The sequence below is a fragment of the Akebia trifoliata genome, chromosome 11 (assembly GCF_017979445.1).
Source record: "Akebia trifoliata isolate Shusen 1 chromosome 11, ASM1797944v1, whole genome shotgun sequence".
Lineage (NCBI taxonomy): Eukaryota > Viridiplantae > Streptophyta > Magnoliopsida > Ranunculales > Lardizabalaceae > Akebia > Akebia trifoliata.
Window position 1 is genome coordinate 3,458,247 of NC_141385.1, and position 21,796 is coordinate 3,480,042.

General features: G+C 33.9%; 1 protein-coding gene and 1 long non-coding RNA gene across 2 annotated transcripts; one reads left to right on the forward strand and one right to left on the reverse strand.

The window, feature by feature from the left end:
- Positions 1-8,477: 8,477 nt before the first annotated feature.
- On the reverse strand, positions 8,478-10,845 carry LOC147390388 (uncharacterized). Its single transcript, XR_015182518.1, has 2 exons — positions 10,329-10,845; positions 8,478-8,704 (listed from the first exon to the last, which is right to left on the reverse strand). It is a non-coding gene; the product is annotated as an uncharacterized LOC147390388 (long non-coding RNA).
- A 6,827-nt stretch (positions 10,846-17,672) lies between these two features.
- LOC147390389 (putative 2' cyclic ADP-D-ribose synthase BdTIR) lies at positions 17,673-19,242 on the forward strand. The gene is made up of 2 exons (XM_086457865.1): positions 17,673-18,118; positions 19,140-19,242. Exons 1-2 carry the CDS (start codon positions 17,673-17,675, stop codon positions 19,240-19,242), a joined length of 549 nt encoding a protein of 182 aa, XP_086313991.1.
- The last annotated feature ends 2,554 nt before the right edge of the window (positions 19,243-21,796 follow it).

Genomic DNA, 21,796 nt, shown 5'->3' on the forward strand with positions numbered 1-21,796 from the left:
CATTGACAAGGGTCTGATGGATCAGACTCTTATTGGATTGGTTTACCTTTTCGAAAGTATAAAAAAAAAATGTACATCAAACTTGATACAACTCACATGTACCATAACTTTATTCCAAAAATATTTCACAAACACGAGCACTTATTCCTATATGAATAAAATATAATTTCAGAAATATTCATCCACCAAATAGGTTAGCATGGACTTCTCAAGTGGGCGAACTTATCCAGGCCCATGATAGGATAAAATAATGTTTTCCTGATTATGAAATACTATTATGTACTACAGGTGGTAATGTACTTATCTTACACTGCCTTATTGTTGGGTTCACTATATATGATTTAGGACTGATGTACGGCAAACTTCCACACGTGAGTGACAATAAAACCTTCCCCCTAAAGGAGAGGGGCATCACTTTGCAGTTAAAATAAATAATCTTGGAAAGAACAGAGAAAGAGAAGAATATTAATAGCTGCAAATCTAAGCAGAATATAAATAAGTACTTTAATAATTATTCGAGAAGTGGTTATAACTGCCGTTATAACGGTAACACCCCTTGCATTCTACATTGATTCGTCGATTTTTATCATAAAAAAAATTATGGGTGCTAATGGGTCGGTTCGGGTTTGATTTCAATTGGAACTAGAATCGAAATCACATATATATATATATAGGGTCGCGTTCCTAAGACTCATATTGCGACTCACATTGCGACACACCGTTTTATCTTATATGGGCAAAAATGTTTGGAATGAGCTGATTTTTTGTGAGGATGATCTCTGTGATGAGGGGATCATCCTGGCAAAAAGTCATCCCATTCCAAAACTTCTAACCCCATCAAAATTGATTTACAAAAATTGGACGGTCTATAATTTTTCAACAAAAATTGGACGGTCTAGAAGTTTCATAATGAGCTGATTTTTGGCAAGGATGATCTCCTCACCATAGAGATCATCCTCACAAAAAATCAGCCCATTCCAAATATTTTTGCCCATATAAGACAAAACGGTGTGTCGCAATATGAGTCTTCGGAACGCTGTTCATATATATATATATATATATATATATATATATATATATATATATTATATATATATATATATATATATATACATATATATATACAAGCTGTCATTCTCTAGGTTTTCATCTTCTTTGTCGAAATGACTGAAATGGTTGAATCGTCATTGTCGCAATAGAGAGGAAGAGGGTTAGGATTTTAGTTACAGAAGGCAAAACGAGGAGAAGAGAGAAGAAAGAAAAGAGGAGAAAAATCTGATTTGCATTTAGTCTTTGTTTAGAGAGGGGTTTACAATTTCTAAAACTATTAAGTGAGAAAAATTATGCGTGGATTAATTATTAACATCTCAATCTAATCTGCGTCGTTAGATCTATATTGATCCAATGATCACGATATTTTATTTGGATGTTGGTTTGAGAGTTTTGTTACTGATCCCGACTTATATATATATATATATTCCAATTGTGATTTTTATCAATTTCTATCCTTACATAAGTGGAACCAGAGTCATAATTGTTAAAAAGAAAAAATCATTAAAAAGTTTTAATTCTCGATTTTTATCAATTTCCAACAATTTTGATTCTTAATCAATTAGCTACTCAGATACCCAACTCTAATCAATTCCAATAAAAAGGGACTTTGAATCATACCATTAGTTCTAGTTAAATCAGTCAACCATTGAAGGGATTTGAGAACAATTAAATAAATTTTTTTATATTTTTATATTAAAATCGTAGATCAATAAATGCTTAATCATAAAATCTTATTTACATAAATTATAAACATTTGAATTGCTAAAATTAGATATAATTTCCATGCAACAACTGGACAACCACCAAGTTTTCATAAATTTAATTGAGTTTTTGAGAATGTCGGATGAGTCATCTTAGATATGGGACGAGTCATTGTGACACGAAACTTACAAGACTTTCTCACTAGTTTTCCTCATAGATCTCCATCTTATACAAGTTCATTAATCACGATCTACCCAGTCACACTTTCCCCTTTTGAGCGGCAAATGAAGGGATTAAAAATAAAGAATTTTAGTCCAAAATCCCAAATTTATAGATCTAGATTTGGTTTTGTATTAATTTATAGTTGATACGTTCGTGAATCATTATACAACTATAAAAGTTTACATAACAAGAGTTTACGGGTTTCCATGAAATAAAAAGTTTGTGCAAAAGTTTCCAATGATCGTTCTAAAGGATTTTATGGAGGTAAGCGAAAATTTATAGGGGAATAGAAAAGGGCACATGGATTTTATCACTTTATTCAAGTTGACATAGTCAAGTTGATAAATTGACTCAATGATTTGTCAAGTCAAGAGCCATATGGCCATCAGGCAAAGAATGAGTCGTCCATTGAAATCTCACTCAACTTACAAGCTAGGATGAGTTAGGCCCATGGGCTTCTATATAGTGTCAGAGTGAGTAATCGTAGGGATGTAGGAGACACATTACACGTGAGAAGGAATGTGATCAATAATCCCACATCGCCCAGATATCAAGATCTTGGCCTATATTTAAAACTGAGGCAATCCTCACCTTACATTACAAACCGGTTTTATGAGGATGAGTTAGGCCCATGGGCTTTTACAAAATCCACGCATTAAATTGTCCATAAACCCCTTAATAATAATAATAATAATAAAAGAACTAGCATTTTAGAGCTAATAATTATCAATCAAGTGGATTTTATTAGCAGAACTATATATTGATAGGTCAAACAATCATTACCACTACACCATAAAGAATACGCCACGTATACAGTGTGTATCTATAAGGATGAGGGGTAAAGCAACTATATAGTACCTGGGTTTACAAGACTAAGTTGTCCCTCGAAACTTTACCCTAAAGTAGTGTTTGCCGACAATATTCCTTTGGGATTCTACACTATGTTAAAACTGGAAAATTCGATGTGCCAAAGCCCTCAAATTTTAGAAATCAAATTTCGAAGCCTCAAGACCGTTGAAATAATTTATGTTCCTCGATTCGACAACTTAGAGTCATCAAATTTCTCCCATCTTCCATTAATTTGACATTTTCGATCAATTAAAAAAAATCGACAATAAAAAATTCGATGCCAATAAGTCATCTTAGCTTGTCGAATATGGGTTTTTTTTTCACGTTGTCCTATCGACATCCCAACGCCATTTCTCTCCCTATCAATTAATGTGCCATAATATATGTCATTGACACGTGATACTTGATACACTTAAGAAGTAAGCAATGTTGTGTTTCATATGGAGAGTACAGTCGTACTACAAAATAAATCGTTCTCATTTTGTGAGATTATGTTGTTGTAAGTCAAACATTCCATACTACTATACGTTATACCCAAAAAAGTGTCAAATGACTTTTGACTTGGTAGGTTGAAGTTTGGACTCATTCAAATTCATATGAATAACAATTTTCTTTCTAGAAAGTTTTCACTCGGCTTACGTGTTATAGGCACAGAACCATAGATTTGTTTCCTTGAGATACAAAAATGCAAATTCTCACTCGCAAATTCTCGACTGAAGTGTTAAGTATTGACCGAGTGAAGACTTTCTCGTTAGAATATTAGTACTCAATTCTTATAACAATAATGATTTTTTGACGCCCCTTGATGTGACATGTGTTAGAACCATAGATTTTTTTTCTTGGGATACACAACTGCATGTATATATATATATATATGGAGATTTTTTAACATTTTTTTAATTTAAAGGTATTGAGACCATTGTAAAAAAGAAGAAGAGAGAGGAAAAAAAATGAAAAGGATATGAGGAGGTCATGTAATTGTGAGATTTATAGTGAAACAGCTTCTCGAGCCCTTGGATATAAACACATTTGTCGAACCATATAAAAAATTATTTATCTTCTTTAATTTTTTTTTTCTTGTTATCTCTATTATTTTATAGATTTAAATGATGAAATCATGATCAAGGTCGATTTATCACAAAATCGACCTCCACAATCTTGATAGAGGGTTGTTGAAATCTAAGATTTCTTTTAAGGTCTTTTTCTCCACTAAAAAAAATGATTTTTGAAACGTAAAATATCATATAAGGTTTTTAAAACAAAATTCTTTTCTCCCTTTCTCATATTTCCTCCCTCTCTGTTTTATGACTTCTTCTAATAGGTTTATCTTAAGGGAAATTTAGAAATTAATTTTCGTGTCTCCCTAATCTTATTAGACTTGTAATATATTATTTTGTTAATTGGTGCGAATAAAAAATATATTATTTTTTAATATTATAATGGTGTAAATATATACCCAATAACCTGATATACCCAAAAACGATTAGTTGGTTTTGGTTCTACCATAGTGTACTCGATCATTTTTGGGTACAGTTATAAGTAGCTATTTTGAGGACTCGATAAAGCATCGGTTCTCATTTGGGTACCCGACTAGTAAATTTATTTATTTTTATAATAAAATTAGTAATTTAATTTAGTACTAATAAAGAAATATCTTAACGTAAATGTACTTGAAATAATTTTTTTATTTTATTTTATAACATGAAGTAATTAATTTTTATCTTTTCTCTACCTTAAAGTCCATCATGTTTCACATATTATACAATTTCAACAACAAATAAATGCCTTTACCATAATTTTCTTTGATTTTATTTTCAAAAGTTAGATTCACTTATAGAATTCATTGTTGATTTTAACTTCCAAATTAAAGAATTACAAGTTAAATTCTTACATTTATAAATAATTTTCTATTTTATCAAATACTTATTTTTTTCTCATTCAAAAAATAATTAATGTCTATCCTTAATGGGTACCCGATTGGGCTGGTTCTAGTTCCAAGGTTTCCATAGCTGGAACCAAAATGGATGAAACTGGAATCAAAATTTTATTTCGGTTCCGGTTCTGGGTATATTTGGATCCGACCCATTGACACCCCTAATGTTTATACATAGTCCCAGTACCATATTATATTTAATATGTTATTCATGGTAAAAGTTATGATCCCTGTCCTTCTTTGTGGGCCCAATAACAAGCCCTTATCCGTTGGCCCAGAAGACCAATTAATAGCCCAACCAAAATCACGAAAGCACAACTTCTTGTGCTTCAAGGCTACGCAATCTGGGAGGATATAGCTCATGTACTACTAGAGTTCGGTGATGTTAACCATCTTCAACTTTTGCCTTTTGCCACGTGTCAAGTCCCCCCCCCCCCCAGTTGTGTTGCACATTTAAAGTAGTTCTTTTGCCCTTTGTGGGCTCTAAAACCCCCCCCCCCTTGACTGTTTAAAAGCTCATGATTTAAAATATAAATATTTATTATTATTATTATTTTATAACAAACGACGGACTTACGTCTAATGGGGGGGGATTAGATGAGTCAGGGTCAAAATCAAGGCATATGGGACCTTCCCTCGGACATGTGCAACGCCTACACATCACACACACACCAGATAAATGAGAAAACACTCTCATGGGTGGCCCTGGAGAAATATAGTTTGTACTGGGTATCGAGCACACAAGCTATCGACTCTCACTGCTTATTGAATTCGAAATTACCATTAAGCCACTCCCTCGAGATTAAATCAACCTCATTTTCGATTTTGCAGGTCTACCAAACCAAGATTTAAAATAAACTTTGGAAATAATGTTTCGATTAGAAGAATATTTGAGATTATTGAAACATTAAATATTTTTTAATCAATATTTATTTCAATTCGAGTGAAGTTAATACATCTCAGTCGACACATTTTAAATTACACGAAACTTTAAAACCATGCATGAAACTGGATGCCTAACATTCATGTTAGGACCATAAATGGATCCGATTTCATCTGATCAAGGTTGATCTGAGACCAATTTGATAATGGTCGTCAAATTGGAGTCATAATTAATCTAATAAGAATTAGATTTTGTTTTTATTGATCACAATATTAGGATCCAAATCCAATTTGGTAACAATTGAATTGGTTTCTTTGATCAAATTCGATTTGATAAATGCAAATAATTTACACTTTTTCTCACATTTTATCATATCAAGGCCTCTCCGATATTGATGTTAGTCGATCTAGATTATCAAATCACAACCTTATGATATCCAATCTTTATGGATACCCAACTCACGATCCAGATCAATTGACAACCCTAAGTCATCAATCATTTAATTTGTCCCCGAAAAAGTACAACATAAGATCCAATGGCAAGAAATAATGCATGGAATTGGGTACTCTTGGAGTACTGGATCAAAACTCATTTTTAGTTGGCCATATTTGTCGCTCATGTGGGAACATTTCTGATACGAAAGCGTACGACATTCAAATATTTGCGATTCTCACAAATTCCAGGTATTTATCACTTTATGACTTAGACAACGTTGAGAGATACACGAGAAAACAAGTTCCAGGTATTTTTCTCTCAAGACCTAGACAGCGTGAAATTCGTTGAACAGATAGAGACAAAAATCAAAATATAGAGTTTTAAAAACTCGATCACTTAAAAACCAAAAAAACTCGCTCTAGTCAAGTCTATCTAAGAAAATTTTGAGGTGACTCACTATACAATTAAAAACTTACTACCTACCAACACAACTAGGAAACCCACCAAGAAAATTCAAAAACTCCACTCTTTTCATATTTAATGGTTTATAAATAATTTCAAATAAAGTTATATTTGATTACGTGTAGAAAATGATTTTCCAACCTCTTTAAAAAATGTCATAAAATATAGATTTCATTTTCCTACTCATACTCATAAGAAAATGAAATCTATCCTTATTTTTCATCACAAATCAAAATCCTTCTATATTTCTTCCTCACCACCATGATAGCCAACAATCATAGTCACCATTGTTGGCCGCCACCCTCCTCTCTTCTTTTTTTATTCTTCTTTCTCCTACTCCTTTTACATCCACCCTTCTCTTTCTCTCTCTTTATCCTCTTCTTCTTCTTCTTCCTTAAAAACAATTTCTATGATTTATTCTAGATAAAATCAAACAATGTAATTTGATTTTCAATTCTACCCATTTGCCACATCTATTTTTCCATGAATTTCAAATTCATAAGAAAGTCATTTTCCATACAACCAAGCATATCTTAAATTCGACATTGAATTGACATGGAGGTATGCATGGAACCATAGATGTTTTTTCTCAAGATACGAGTGAAAAACATCAACTGATCAACCGTTTAGTGCACACCTCCACGCCAGTTTAGTGTGGAATGTAGTGTCCTGTGCAATCATTCTAGGAAGATTAAAATTTAAATTTTCGTATAGATTAAAATTCTATTATATTTACACTCCATTTGAATTAAGAAAAATGGAGAGAAGAGAAAAAAACCACTTTTCACTCCATTTCTCTTGGTTGGAACGTTTAGTGAGGAGTAAAAAAGGATATTAATGGATAGAAAGTAGGAAAAAAATACTCAATTTCTTGAGAGAAAGGGAACAAACTATTATTAAAATGACAAACTTTTTTTTTTTTTTAATTTCTCAGTTTATTTCCTATCTATCCAAATAAGATGGAGAGAAAGTTACTTTCTATTATCTTCTTTTCTCTTATTGAGATTATTTTCTCTTCTCTCAATTTTTCTCAATCCAAATAGACTATAAAGTAATTTAGACAAATAACTCTGGCTTTTAAAAAATATTTTAGATGCCTCCCTATATTCCAAATTGATTATATAAATCCGTTAATATCATCTTCTCTGTTATATTAGTGTAAAATGACTTATGATACTCTTTCTTCAACTACTTATAAAAAACATTTGTTTTTCCCAAAAAACAAGCATCGTTTTTCAATTTATTCAATCTGTAGAATAGATCTTTGATTATTAGCTAACCTTAGATTTTTCTTCTTTAAAATATTTATCATGTTAAAATCTTGATTCATTTAACAAAATCATCTAGGATAAAATCTTTATTTTTTTTTCTTCTTTTAGATAGTGTAAAACAATATTCTTCCATTATACTACAAGAGAGATTTTTTGCTCACTGAAAAGTACTTAATTTAGGATGACCAATCACACGAAATGTAACAATGGTAGTTTTGCAATTTGAAGATGCCCTCAATACAATATGGTATTTGTGATTCGTCATTCTGGGATTATTTGAAATCACGAATTTATTTTTTGTGATCAAAAGCATTTTCGTGCTTAGATGATTGAAAATAATAACTTGTCCACTTTTAGGTGGACACCTGAGGGGAGGGGTGGCATCCCAAATGTGGATAATCACCTTTGGCAAAAAAAAATGAAATTAGCATGCTAAGAAGAAAGAGTAAAGATCCGATGAACCAAGAGGATTCTACAACATTGCAGGTGTACATTGTCACGCCCCGAAATCCCAACACGAATCCCTATGATTCATCGGTTAGAATCTCGAGGTATGAGGTAATCAATCACACAATCTGATAGAACATTCATAAATAATAATACTTATGAAAAGAAAATATACGCAGCGGAATAAACATTTAACTAACATCTATACGAGAGTCTAGAGTAAACAGAAGAAATCGACAAACACTGATATAAGTCAAGATCTTTAATCTCATAATTCATCAGGTTACAAAAATTTCTAAACTACCATGTTTCTTATCTACAACCAAAAACCGCTAAGATCCTCTACTAGTCCTCAAAGACATGGCGGCAGCAAGACATCAATCTGATCCTCCTCAAGGACCTCCTCAAAAGACTCCTCAAAGAACGGTTCTTCAAAAGTTGAATAATCTGAAAGGGAAGGATAGGGTGAGTAACAGGGGAATGTTACTCAGCAGGATGAACGCCGTTCTAACAACGAGTCATACATGCACGAGTAATCAGTTGAACAGTTAAATAATGTAAGTTTTTCATAATGTAACATACGATAAATGTCTAAGCATATTCAATAAACAGTTAAATAATTTCAACCTATCATTTCTATCATTTAAAGTAGCATATGCATCTTTTAAATGAAAACATCTATCAATCATTACAAAATAAGAAAAAATACATAATAAAAACACGGCGGTGTAATCGATAAGAGAGCAGAGGAACACGCCGATATAACCGCCTCGGCTATGGCAATACGATATTCCAAACTTAACCTCCGATGTGGAATCCCATCGTTATAATCTGATTTTGTGGCCGGTCTAGCATACCACGGTTGGATGACCATTTATCCGGCTCAGACTGGCTGTTGACCAAGAACCCAATACTGAGTTCAACTAACGGTGAGGTCGACCGTTTGACGACTACAGACTAATAGTGATCACTAACTAGCCCAGGAGACCCCTCGCGTCGAAGCCTATCAAGAGGCAATGCATGTGAACCCCGCCTATCTCTACACTATACAGAGACCGCCTTTACACACAACGTTCCCCAGGAAATAAGTAGGAGAAATTCCCGGATTTCATAAGCTGTAATATGCTCTAAGGTATCCCATACTACCGAAGAGCATATGACATCTAGTGTTATCCTAGATTGACTCGCCGCTTCCGGACGCACAGCAACGCGTCACTCTTTATGGGTTTTCTACAAACCTTTACTGGTAAACAAAATAATTTATTTTGTATATAATATATAATTTCTTTTTAATCGAAAATACAAACAAAGTCTGGTAGTGCCTTCCAGTGACAATTATTTGTCATTTCCATCCATCAAGTATCTCATCCCTCTATCCATCTATCACGTTTTACGTGGCATGGCCACTACGTAGAACTGGAGGCACTGTCCCATCAATCAGTCGAGAACATACGTTCTCTCTATCCATCCATCAATTAAATCGATCAATCTATCATCTAATTTCCTACATATCTATTAAAGTAATTTTACTTTTAAAGTAATTCGAAATCCATAAAGCATCAACCAATTCCATTCGATGGTTTTGGTTGAGTCGAGAGGCTCGAAAACAAAGATAAAACTATAAGACATAAAAGCTGAAAATCTATGAAAATTTAACTAAGTGTTAAAAAAATGATTTTTCAAAGTCGAACTTGAAAACGAATTATTTATTTATTTATTAAAGAACTTAAAGTAATACTTAATTATTTTTAATGAGATAAATGTAGGAAATGGGTATACATAGTATATGGAAGCAACACAAAACAAATTAGAACCAAACTCAACATTCGGATACTTTTCCGAATTGCTGATTTTTCGTCGAAACTCGATCAAAATCGATCCAAATATCATATTAACTATAAAATGATTATATTAATTCAATGAACTAAAATCAATCATAAATAAACATGCAAACATGATTTAAATTATTCAAATATGTATAAACTTAATGAAATAATCGATTTATCAATAATCATATGGATTTTCTATGAAATTATCGCATAACTAGAAGGTAGAAAGGAAGGCAACCTACCTCAAGCTAATTTCAACGGTTGAACGAACTTTAAAATCGCCTCCGGCCAATCTCCAAAATTTTCTTCCGGCGAAAATCGGATTTCTTTGCGTCCACGCGTAACCCTCGGCGAGAGGAACAACTTTCCTTCTTGCGCCTAAGCTCGGATCGTTCTCGTTTAGTGTAGATCTGAGTTTCAAATATTGAAGGAAAAGGGTTGAGATTTGTTTGAAGAGGAGAATAAGAAAAATCTGATTTTTCTAATAGAATTTAGATATTTATATCACTTAAGTTGGGACATACTTGTCATTTTGGGAATTGTTTTTCCCGAATGCCGAATTGGACAAACTTATACTCTATTTCGGATGATTTTTCGACACGAATCTAATGGTATGATCGATTTCCTCAAATTACGTCTCTAAGGTGTCGTTTACCTATTGGAAAAATATCTAATGTGAAACTCGAGGATTTGATAACTTTTAAATCAACGCACGGATCTAAAATTCTTTCCTCGAGATACATTTTAGGATTTCAGGTCATTACATACATTGCATCCAATATGACAAGGTTCACTAATAAGAAATATATCACATTGACAATATAATGAAAGAGATGTAAGAAACCTTAGACGTCAGCATTGACAAGGAGGTTGGGTAGAATAATTGGCAAGTTCATCATGTCGAGAGTCTAGAACAAGTAACTAACATGACGAAGTTCGTCTGGCTCATGGTAATGCATGGACTTGGGAACATCATCGATGAGGAAGGTGAATACGACACAATCTCTCTCTCTTTATATATATAGATCGTTCGGCCAAGGAGAGTGAGTATCGAATCAATTAAAAAAGGATAGAGACCTTTCTCTCTACACTTGTCATGTTCTAAGTCTATGTTACCTGGTTCGTTGGTTCACTTAGTTCAAATTAAGATTCGCGTTTCATGGTTTGCCACTCTTGAACGAACCTGGTTTATAGATGTATTTCATGTCGGATATTAAGTCATTTATACTAATCTCATAAATAAGACTCGGGGTCAAGGGACATATCAACAAATTTAAAATTCTAAAATAAGGGTTTCAATATTTTTAGCAGTGATTGACTCTGTTCTTATAAAGACTAAATTCAATTTTGGTGGTGATGCTACCCCTTCAGTTGTTCTTTGGGGGGATAACATTAAGGGGGCTTTTCTGTTATAGGGTCAAAATGACATTCATTGGCATTTGTTAGTTTGTTTGAGAAGTGTAGACATCTCATTTTGCATTTGGCTGATTTGACAATCCGTCACTTGGTTGTTGTGAATTGTTATGATGAGCAAAGAATATGCAAAGAAGTTGAAGGTTTATGAGATGTCCTCTCCCAATTTTCAATCCTTTCCCAGTCCTCATTATTCCATATTTATCTTTCTCGACATGCTTGACGTAAAAATTATGCATGCTTGGGATCGCTACATTTTACACTCGATTTAGAAAATACATACACTTAGGATCACCACACATCGATAAAGTAGAAACCTCGCAATGCTAGGAATCGTTACTCCGGGATTTAGAAATAATCATACTGGAACAAGAAGAAGCCACTTGTCAAAATTCACACAAATTGACAAATTAACCAAAATATCCTTAACATTTGACTCACGATTAGAAATCTCACTCCTTTATGAAAACGAGATTCCTGAGTAAAACTAAGCATTTCGCAAACAATCGCGCAAATCAAATAAAATCTAGAAATCTTTATACTTAGGAAGACCAAAATTTTCACATGAAATGATAACTTCCATTTACATGGAATGACATCTATTGTCACATAAAATGACGACATTCTTCACATGAAATAATAATGTCCATTTGTTTGGAATGACACTCGTCACCTCATTAAAATAACAATTTTCGCCTTGTGGAATAACGTCAATCGATCATACGAAATGCTAAAAGTCAAACCAAAATCGAAAGATTAAAATTTTGAACAAAAACTGACAATTAAAATCTGGAAATCTAACAAATTGAAATTCGACGCATTAAAATCCTCAAGATATTTAAACCATGAACCAACTAATCGAGTTGTGTAAATCAAACCAATCATCCACCGCGAAATTCAAATCGAATAAATTAAACCAATAAATTTTAAAGATCACCAATCAATAATAATCCATAAAATTAATTTTAATATCCGGACCAATCAAATTGAATTGATTAACATATTCAACTTAAAGTAATCAATCACTTAAATGAAATTATTGAATTGAACTCCACATTAGATTTGAACATCAATCAATCAACTAAATTCTCGATCGAACTTGTCACCCAACAAATTGATCCCTCGATCAAAATCTAGTTAATTGAATCAATCAAACAAATTCAATTAATCTATATGACAAAACCTGTCCAATCAAGTCAACCAAACTGATCAATCAACCAATCCTCAATTCAATCAACTAACTAGTAAGAATCGAAAAAATCAATAGAAAAAAAATGATCAAACTGTAAATAAATTGACCAATCAAACCATGAACAAAACTGTTGAGGAAAAAACTAGAGTACTTGACTTTAAATGCATAAATATTGGATATAAATAAGTAAATAATTTACTTGTACTATACCCTCAATAAAGATATCACTCACAAGTTGAAGAAGAAAATAACACTCTATTAAGAAAAACACACTTTTACAAACACTCACACTTTTTACAACCTCTCAAGACCTCTTACTCACAACTTATTTCTCACAACTTGTTTCTTACTTCTTGATTACAAAATGAGAGGACTCACCCCTATTTATACTAGTGGCACCTCCTTAACTAATGGTTAGGATTGTGCCAACACATTCTTAATCTAGTGTTTACAATTTTGTCATCTAGAACTTTCTAAAAATATCTATTAGTCTAAAGTTTTCTACCAAAATATCTATAATTCTAGAATCTTCTATTTTTCTCTTATCTAAAGACATCTAGAGTTTTTTCTAGGAAGATTCTAGAAATTGGGCTATAAATAACTATTGGGCTTGGACAATAAATGTGGACTTTTCCAATTTGGACTGGTGTTGAATTTTAACACTCCCCCTCAACACCAGCTCTTACTCTTTGCACCATGTTGAGTTGACGACGAAAATTTTCGAACTTTGCCAGTACTCGATCCTTTTGTGAGTTTTCCACCTAACTATATGTTTCATCATGTTGTTGAGAAAACCCTCGAGCCACCAATCTAGTCTTGTACCTCTCTATCGATCCATCTGGACAACGTTTTATGGGTTTCACATCTTTTGGCTTTGACACCAGATCCCAGGTCTGATTTTGCTTTAATGCTGTGACTTCTTCAAATATCTTAGGTTCTTTAGCAGTTGCTTCTTCAACTATGGCTACATTGGCATATTTGGGATTTGGTTTACGAATTCTGTTTGACCTTCTCAGTTGTGATTGTGGATTTGATACTTCCGTTTCTCCATGATGATCTTCTTGTTAATACACACCAATTTCCCAAGGATTTTGGGCCATCTCTTGATCACCATCACTGTCATGTAGATCTCCAGCCTAATCTGAACTTGGTTGAATGTTGACAGTGTGCTCCTCCATCTTTTGTTGTAGTTTGTCTTTGAATTCTCTTGAGTCTGGCAACACCTCTTTTCCTGAGGACCACCAAGAAGATGTTTCGTCGAATACCACATCTCGCGATGTATAACACCTTCCAGTTGTAGGATCACAGCATCTCCACCCCTTTCTCTGATTATCATATCCAACAAAGATACACCTGACTGCTTTCTTATCGAACTTGCTACGTAAATGATCAAGAACAAATACATAGCATACACATCTGAATACTCGAAAGTAGCTAACTGTAGGCTTTATGTCCCACAGTTTTTTAAAGGGTGAAACAAACTCTAACCTTGGTTGAGGAAGTTTGTTGATCACATGGGCTGCTGTTCTCATAGCTTCGGCCCAAAATCTTCCAGGTACATTCTTTGCATGTAGCATACTCCGATAAGTTTCTGCAAGATGTCGATTCTTTCTTTCTGCTACACCATTCTGTTGTGGTGTATTGGCATATGTATACTGACGACGTATTTTGCATTCTCGTAGGTATAGAGAGAACTCGTCCGAGCTATATTCTCATCCGTTGTCTGTGCGCAAGCAACGGATCTTCTTTCCTACTTCTCCTTCAACTATCTCTTTGAACTCTTTAAACTTTGAAAAGGTTTCAGATTTTTCTTTCATAAAGAAAACCCACACATACCTAGAGAAGTCATCAATGAAGGTTACCATGTACCGCATTCCGCCGATTGATGGTTGCTTGACTGGCCCGAACACATCAGAGTGAACTAACTCTAATGGTTCCTTTGCTTTAAACTTCGATTTCTCGTATGACAATTGATGTGCTTTACCATACTGGCATCCTGCACAGACCGTGTCTGTTCTCACGTCAAGCTGAGGAAGTCCCTTAAGCATCGACTTCTTTACCATCACACTTAACTTGGAATAGCTAACATGACTCAACCGCATGTGCCACAAATCTGCTGTCTCGTTCCTTCTTGTCTTGTCTACATATGCAGACTCTGCTGACATTACGTAAACTGACTCCAATCGTCGTCCCTCCATCGTTGGCTTTTCTGAGATTTTGATGTCACGATATACCTTCACATCTTGGGGACCGAACAAGACATAGTAGCCTGATGATGTTAGTTGAGCCACGGATAACAAATTTTTCTTCATTCTTGGAACATGGTAGACATCTTGAAGTGTCACCTGGTTAGAATTATAACGAGGTGTGACTATCGTCTTACCGATGTGAGCTATCGGTAACCTTGAGTTATCAGCTGTCACCACCACACGACTTCCCTTATACTTGGACAGATTTTGCAGCTTCTGCCTATCACCTGTCATGTGATTTGAGCACCCCGAGTCTACGATCCAGTCATTCTCGTAGTCAATCCGTTCAGATGTAGCTGTAAGAGCTACTTCTTCTTCTTCCTTTACAAATGATGCTTCAGCATCCCATTCATCTTCAATTTTCTTTTTAGAACTGGAAGTAGCAGCATTACTTTCAGCATGCTTTTTCTTAGACCAGCAGTCTTTCGCCATGTGGCCCTTCTTCCCGCAATTGTAGCAATCGCCTTCGAACCTTCTACTATTACCGTGATTCTTTGAAGCTCCCCCTGAACGAGAGCCTCCCTCTCTTTGATGACCTCTTATCTTGTCACCATTCGTTTTAGATCCACCTCTAACGTGCTGCTTGAATTTACCTTTGTTTTTGCTTGTGTAGAGTGCTTCCTCCTCACCCTTCAACGAGACTCCTCCCATTTGCTTAGCCAAAGCTTCTTGACCAACAAGCAAATTTTCGAACTCAACAAGTGATGGTTGTGTCGGCCATCCTTGTACTGCAACAATAAAGCCTCGGTATTCCGGTCGCAAACCATGGATAATTATTCTTTTTATCCTGATTTCTCCAATAGCAGCATTCGGATCTAATTCTAAAATTTCACGGGATATCGACTTCACCTTATGAAAGTATTGGGCGATCGTCATATCACGTTGCGCCATTGATAGCAGCTCGTTCTCGAGAAGTTGTAATTTTATATCGTTCTTCTTTGAAAAGAGTGTAGCGAAGGTATCCCATGCTTCTTTCGGTGTTTTGGCATCTCGAATATGCTCTAACATTTCTTCTTCAATTGTTATTTTTAAAGCAAACATCGCCTTGCCTGCTTTAATCTTCCATTTTCTCAAGATGCCATTGGCATCTTCTGTTGTCGGTTGTGTAACTTCACTACCACCGACAATCTCCCAAAGGTCTTGACCTTGTAGGTAAGACTCCATGCATGTTGCCCACGTGTTGTAGTTTTGGTTGTTGAGCTTCTTGATTCCTCCAACTACTTGAAGGTCACCCATCGTGCTGACAGAGCTTCGACTGAACGGAACAAACTTGACTAACGATCTTGTAGAGTAGTAAACTCCCCACGACTCAAGATAACTCCACCAAAATCGATCCTTGGCAACCTCGCTCTGATACCAATTGTTAAGGAAAATATAGAGTACTTGATTCTAAATACTCAAATGTTGGATATAAATAAGTAAATAATTTACTTGTACTATACCCTCAATAAAGATATCACTCAAAAGTTGAAGAAGAAAATAACACTCTATTAAGAAAAACACACTTTTACAAACATTCACACTTTTTACAATCTCTCAAGACCTCTTACTCACAACTTATTTCTCACAACTTATTTCTCACAACTTGTTTCTCACTTCTTGATTACAAAATGAGAGGACTCACCCCTATTTATACTAGTGGCACCTCCTTAACTAATGGTTAGGATTGTGCCAACACATTCTTAATCTAGTGTTTACAATTTTGTCATCTAGAACTTTCTAAAAATATCTATTAGTCTAAAGTTTTCTACCAAAATATCTATAATTCTAGAATCTTCTATTTTTCTCTTATCTAAAGACATCTAGAGTTTTTTCTAGGAAGATTCTAGAAATTGGGCTATAAATAACTATTGGGCTTGGACAATAAATGTGGGATTTTCCAATTTGGACTGGTGTTGAATTTTAACAAAAACTACAAATTTTGAATCGATCAAACGAAGATGCATGGGTTCACACCCCTACATACACATGTAAAATATGGAAAAATAAAAAAGAAGAAGAAAGGAAATATCTTCTCTTTGGTTTTATCAAAGCAAACAAAAAAGAAAAGATAAACGATATAAAGAAAAATAGAAACAAAAGAAAGGAAAGAGAAAGTTGCTACATTGGAAGTTATAAATGTAAAATTGGAATAAATCAATAGTTTTTGGCAGTAAGTCGTGGTAGGTGTATGTCCCCAGTTTGAAAAGATGGGAATCTCAAATATTCATAAAAGTCCAGGGGGTTATATCAAAATTACCTGGTAATTGTATACTTTGATCTAGTCAAGTAGCGGGTTGGAGAGTTGACTCAACTCTACAATCTTCCCGAGCTGAATCTATTGGTATAAAATTAACTAACGTACCAAACGTATTTGAAGGTTCAATATAGTCCAAATAATTCTAATAAAACATTAAAAAACAAAAAGCTTAGAAATTCAAACATCCTTTCAAATCAAAGCACGCGATCTTGGGGACCAATCCTCACTTCAGAAATTGGACCTTGAAAATCAAACCTATAACCGTTATAAATTCATACAGTCTTTCTAACTCCTTATAAAGCAAAGCCCTCCTTCCCACAATCCTACCAAACTCACCACTATTCTTCATTTTTAACTCTTACAATTAGAACTATCAAAATCTTATTTCGAAGATTTATTTAAGATCGAATAGAAAAATCTTATTCGTTCATTTAATTTTGTCTAGAGTCACGTCTTTTATTCTAGTTATCTTTTCAAAAAAAAGAAAAAAATGATGCAGAAGGCAAGTCGTCAACTTCTACGGTCGATGAACCAATCATGCAATGTGTTCATCAACCATAGAGGGATTGACACAAAGCGGAGCGTGGCGGGGTTGCTTTACGACAACCTTGCACAACTTAATCTTCGACCATTTCTTGACAACCAGAATATGAAACCTGGGGACAAGCTTTTCGATAAAATTGATACAGCAATAAAGGAATGTAAGGTTGGGGTTGCTGTGTTTTCGCCCAATTATTGTGATTCTTATTTTTGTCTCCATGAATTGGCTCTCATGATGGAGTGCAACAAGAAGGTTATACCCATCTTTTGCGACGTCAAGCCTTCGCAGCTTCGAGTGTTGGATAATCGAAAGTGTCCAGCGAAGGAGATGTGGAGGTTTAGGTGGGCACTTGAAGAGGCAAAGTATACTGTAGGGCTTGCATTCGATTCCCAAACTGGGTAAGATGGTGCACCTTATTTTTGCTATTTTGCAACAAACAACGTTTGAGGTAGATTTTCAAACGCACGGCTGAGATGAGAGCTAAATACAGATTCTCTAGGGATTAGCTTCAATTGGGAATCCCTATGAATATCTTCACATCTCAGCTGTACATTTGTTACACTCCCTCAAACCTTGATTGAGACTAGTATCTTCGTTACATCTATATTGCCTGCACGTATTACAGCGTGGGCATAGTTTTAGAACTCGTAAGAGTCGAAACAAAACTCCGACAAGTCGAGTAGCTTGACTCAATTTGATTTGAGATGAATCAGTCTTGAATATTGACACAACCAATTTGACTGAGTTAACATTGGAGAAACATCTGAGTCAACTCGATAATGCACCCATTAAGAACTTTTCATACTATATTTAATATTTTTGTAAAGTGAAGAATAAATATTATTTGAAGTTACCAACAAACTTAGTTTGTAAAGTTCATGGTCCGAGATAGCATAGACCTGAATTCAACTCTCATGACTTTCTGATGTCTCACAAAGTTTATAGAGTCATGATATTTTGACCCGGAAATTTTCAGCCAATTAATTTGTACGTAATTAACATGACAATGGCACAGAATCGTAGATCTTTCTCTTCAAAATAAACAAGAAATCTGTGCCCTTGCCATGTCAGATGAGTACAAACCCAGTGCGAATTTTCGACTGTAAAAATAAATATCACTATTATTTAATTTAAAGTATTATTAAATATAATATCTTTATTTATTTGACTGGTTCTAATCAACTTGAGAATCTTGGACCATTCTAGATGGATATACTATTCAAATCAATTTTTGAGTTTTAAAACTATGCTCTACAGTATAAAATTTAGAGATTATATAACACATGTCACTTTTTTTTATATAAATAAAGAATTAATATGCATAGATAGGTAATTTGGTCCTCATTTATATTCAATAAATATTTGATATCACTTCTTGCATTTATGACCGTTTGATTTAATCTTTATTTTGATGATCAGGAACTGGTCTGATCTGGTGACAAGAAGTACAAATATTGTGGTGCAGAGCTTGATCGAGGTAGAGCAAGAACGTGCCTACCGACGCAAAAATAAGAACTCATGATAAATTCTTCAGTGATTCAAAAAAAAAAAAAAAAATTTAGTTGTTAATAAACAAATTAATTAACTCATCTCATCAAAGCTTTGTTCTAATGGAGACGGCAGCAAATAAAGAAAATAATTCATCGGCACTTGTTCACTCTTGTAATCTTCTTGATTGATACGTTTTTTATTTTAATTTTTAGTTTCTTTTTTGTAGTTAGTGATTTATTTGTTCTTTGTGAAGGAGAAATAATAAGGAAGCTTGCTAGCTCTCCTCACACGTAATTGATTCCTTCTGTAATCCTCTTCAGTGGTTTGTACAACTTTGGTCATGATTCAATAAAAATTTATTTTCTTTTTCTTTTCTAAATGTCTTATGTGTCATCAACAATTCTTAATCGTCTCCATATCATCAACAATAATATAAATATAATAACAAATTGGCTCACAAAACTCAAGAATGGTTTGGGTGGAGAACTTTGTGTTTGATTGTCTGTTCTTAATTGAAATGTACATGGAGACCACAAGGTTAGTGATGTAAAGTTGCTTTATTGGAAAATTGAGAAATGAAATTAAAAAAAAAAAAATCTCTCCAAGGAACCTCATTAACAAATAATGGGTTGCCTCTCAGAGCTCGAGAATGGTTTCTCATCAAGATCAATATATTTCTTTTACTACTATTTTAATCATTCAAGTGTCACCACTCACCAAATCAACTTGACTCGATTGGTTTTTCAAGTTTGAGTCGAGGTTCCAGCCTTTGAAGAATCTCATTTAAACTTTGAACTGGTGGTTTAGAACATTCAAATCTTAGATTCTCACTTCAAAATAGTTATGGAAATAAGGGTTAGTTTTGAAATTTAAACATGGAAATATAATGAGTAAAAATAATTTTTATTTTTTATTTGTAATGTGAATTCTCTTATATTCTTTTTTTCTTCTTTAGGAGGAAAAGCTTAGGTTAAGTAGATCCTATATAATCATACATTATTAATAAATAACCATTTAAAAACTAGGAGAGTCCTAATATTATGACTCGCCACATGGCATACTAAATCGACTCCCTAATGTCGACAAGTTTGGGAACCATAGATCTGTACGCCTAGATCGGGATACACAGCTCCCTTGGGATCTATTTTTTTTATGGGGAAGTGCAATCCTGTATCCCAAGGCATACAGATCTACGGTTCCGGAATTTGTCACGTCAGGGACTCAATTGAGTATGCTACCTAGTGAGTCGTATTATCATGACTCAAACTATAATGGTTTGTGTTTATGTTGATGCACGATGTATTCTATCCAATTTTGTAATAGCACACCATGCACATTGATATCCTACTAAACCATCTTTCAAAGACTTTGATTTGTTGGATATTAGTCGGCAAACCATAATTTGCCATTTTCATGAAGGCTATGCAAATGGCACCTTCAAAAGATAATTGTCACCACATTATACAAGGATTCATAGTGATTTCATAGATCAATTGAAATGTATCTAAGTCCCAAGAAGTTCCACCCATTTCTATTAACTAATTAAACTTGGAATTTGGATGTAGGAGACATACTACACGTGAGGGGGAGTGTAACCAATAGTCTCAAATCTCCTGGGTATCATGACCTTGGGTTTTTACATGGTATAAGAGTGGGTAACCGCAGGGATGTAGGAGACATGTTACACATGAGGGGGAGTGTAAGCAATAGTCCCACACTACCTGAGTATCATGACCTTGGGCAATTGTCACCTTACAAACAGGTTTTGTGAGGATGAGTTAGGCCTATGGGCTTCTTCAGAGTGAAAGTCATGTTACTTCTAATTGACTTCATTCCATTACCACACCTTCTCCAATGTGAAGATGGATCAAGGCGTCAATTTTTTTATTTTTTGTGACTCATCAAAAGTGTCAAATTAATGGAGGAGGAGAGAAATTTGATGACTCTAAGGTGCTGTTTGTTAAACTGAAAAAAATAAGTGCTAAATAGCATTAAGCGCTGAAACTTATAAGCGCTGAATTTAAGTGCTGAAAAAGTTGTTTATTTAGATGCTGAATCATGTTTGTTACACATTACTGAAACTGGTAAATTGTCTTTGTTACCCTTACAATCATATTATACATTGTTTGCATGTTTCAAATGCTTATTTATTATCAAACACAATAAAATATATTATTTCTTATAAAATTAAAATATAATTTATTTTTAAATAATAAATAATATTCAAATCTTCAATTTATAAATAATAATTTCTATTTATAAAAGCCCACAAATTTCAAATTAAAAATAATAATGTCATACAAGTCACCAAAATTTGAAATCAACTTTAAAAGAACTTAATTTTGGATGAATAATTTTCGATGGAAATGAAGGATGTGCAATTATAAAAGCACCCTATGAATTAATAAGGGGAACCCACACTATAGCCATTTTTTGTTTTGTTTTATATGGGTTAAAGTTTTGGGAATGAGCAAATTTTTAGTGAGGATGGTCTATATGGTCTAGAGATCATCCTCACCAAAAATCAGTCTATTTTGAAATTTCTAACTCGTCAAAAATAATTTTTTATTTTTTTTTTAAAGGGA

Bases quoted from the DNA above. Each gene is read 5' to 3' on its own strand.
- LOC147390389 (XM_086457865.1), top strand. From the start codon at position 17,673: ATGCAGAAGGCAAGTCGTCAACTTCTACGGTCGATGAACCAATCATGC. The intron at 18,119-19,139 runs GTAAGATGGTGC...TTTGATGATCAG, and splicing joins GCATTCGATTCCCAAACTGG to GAACTGGTCTGATCTGGTGA.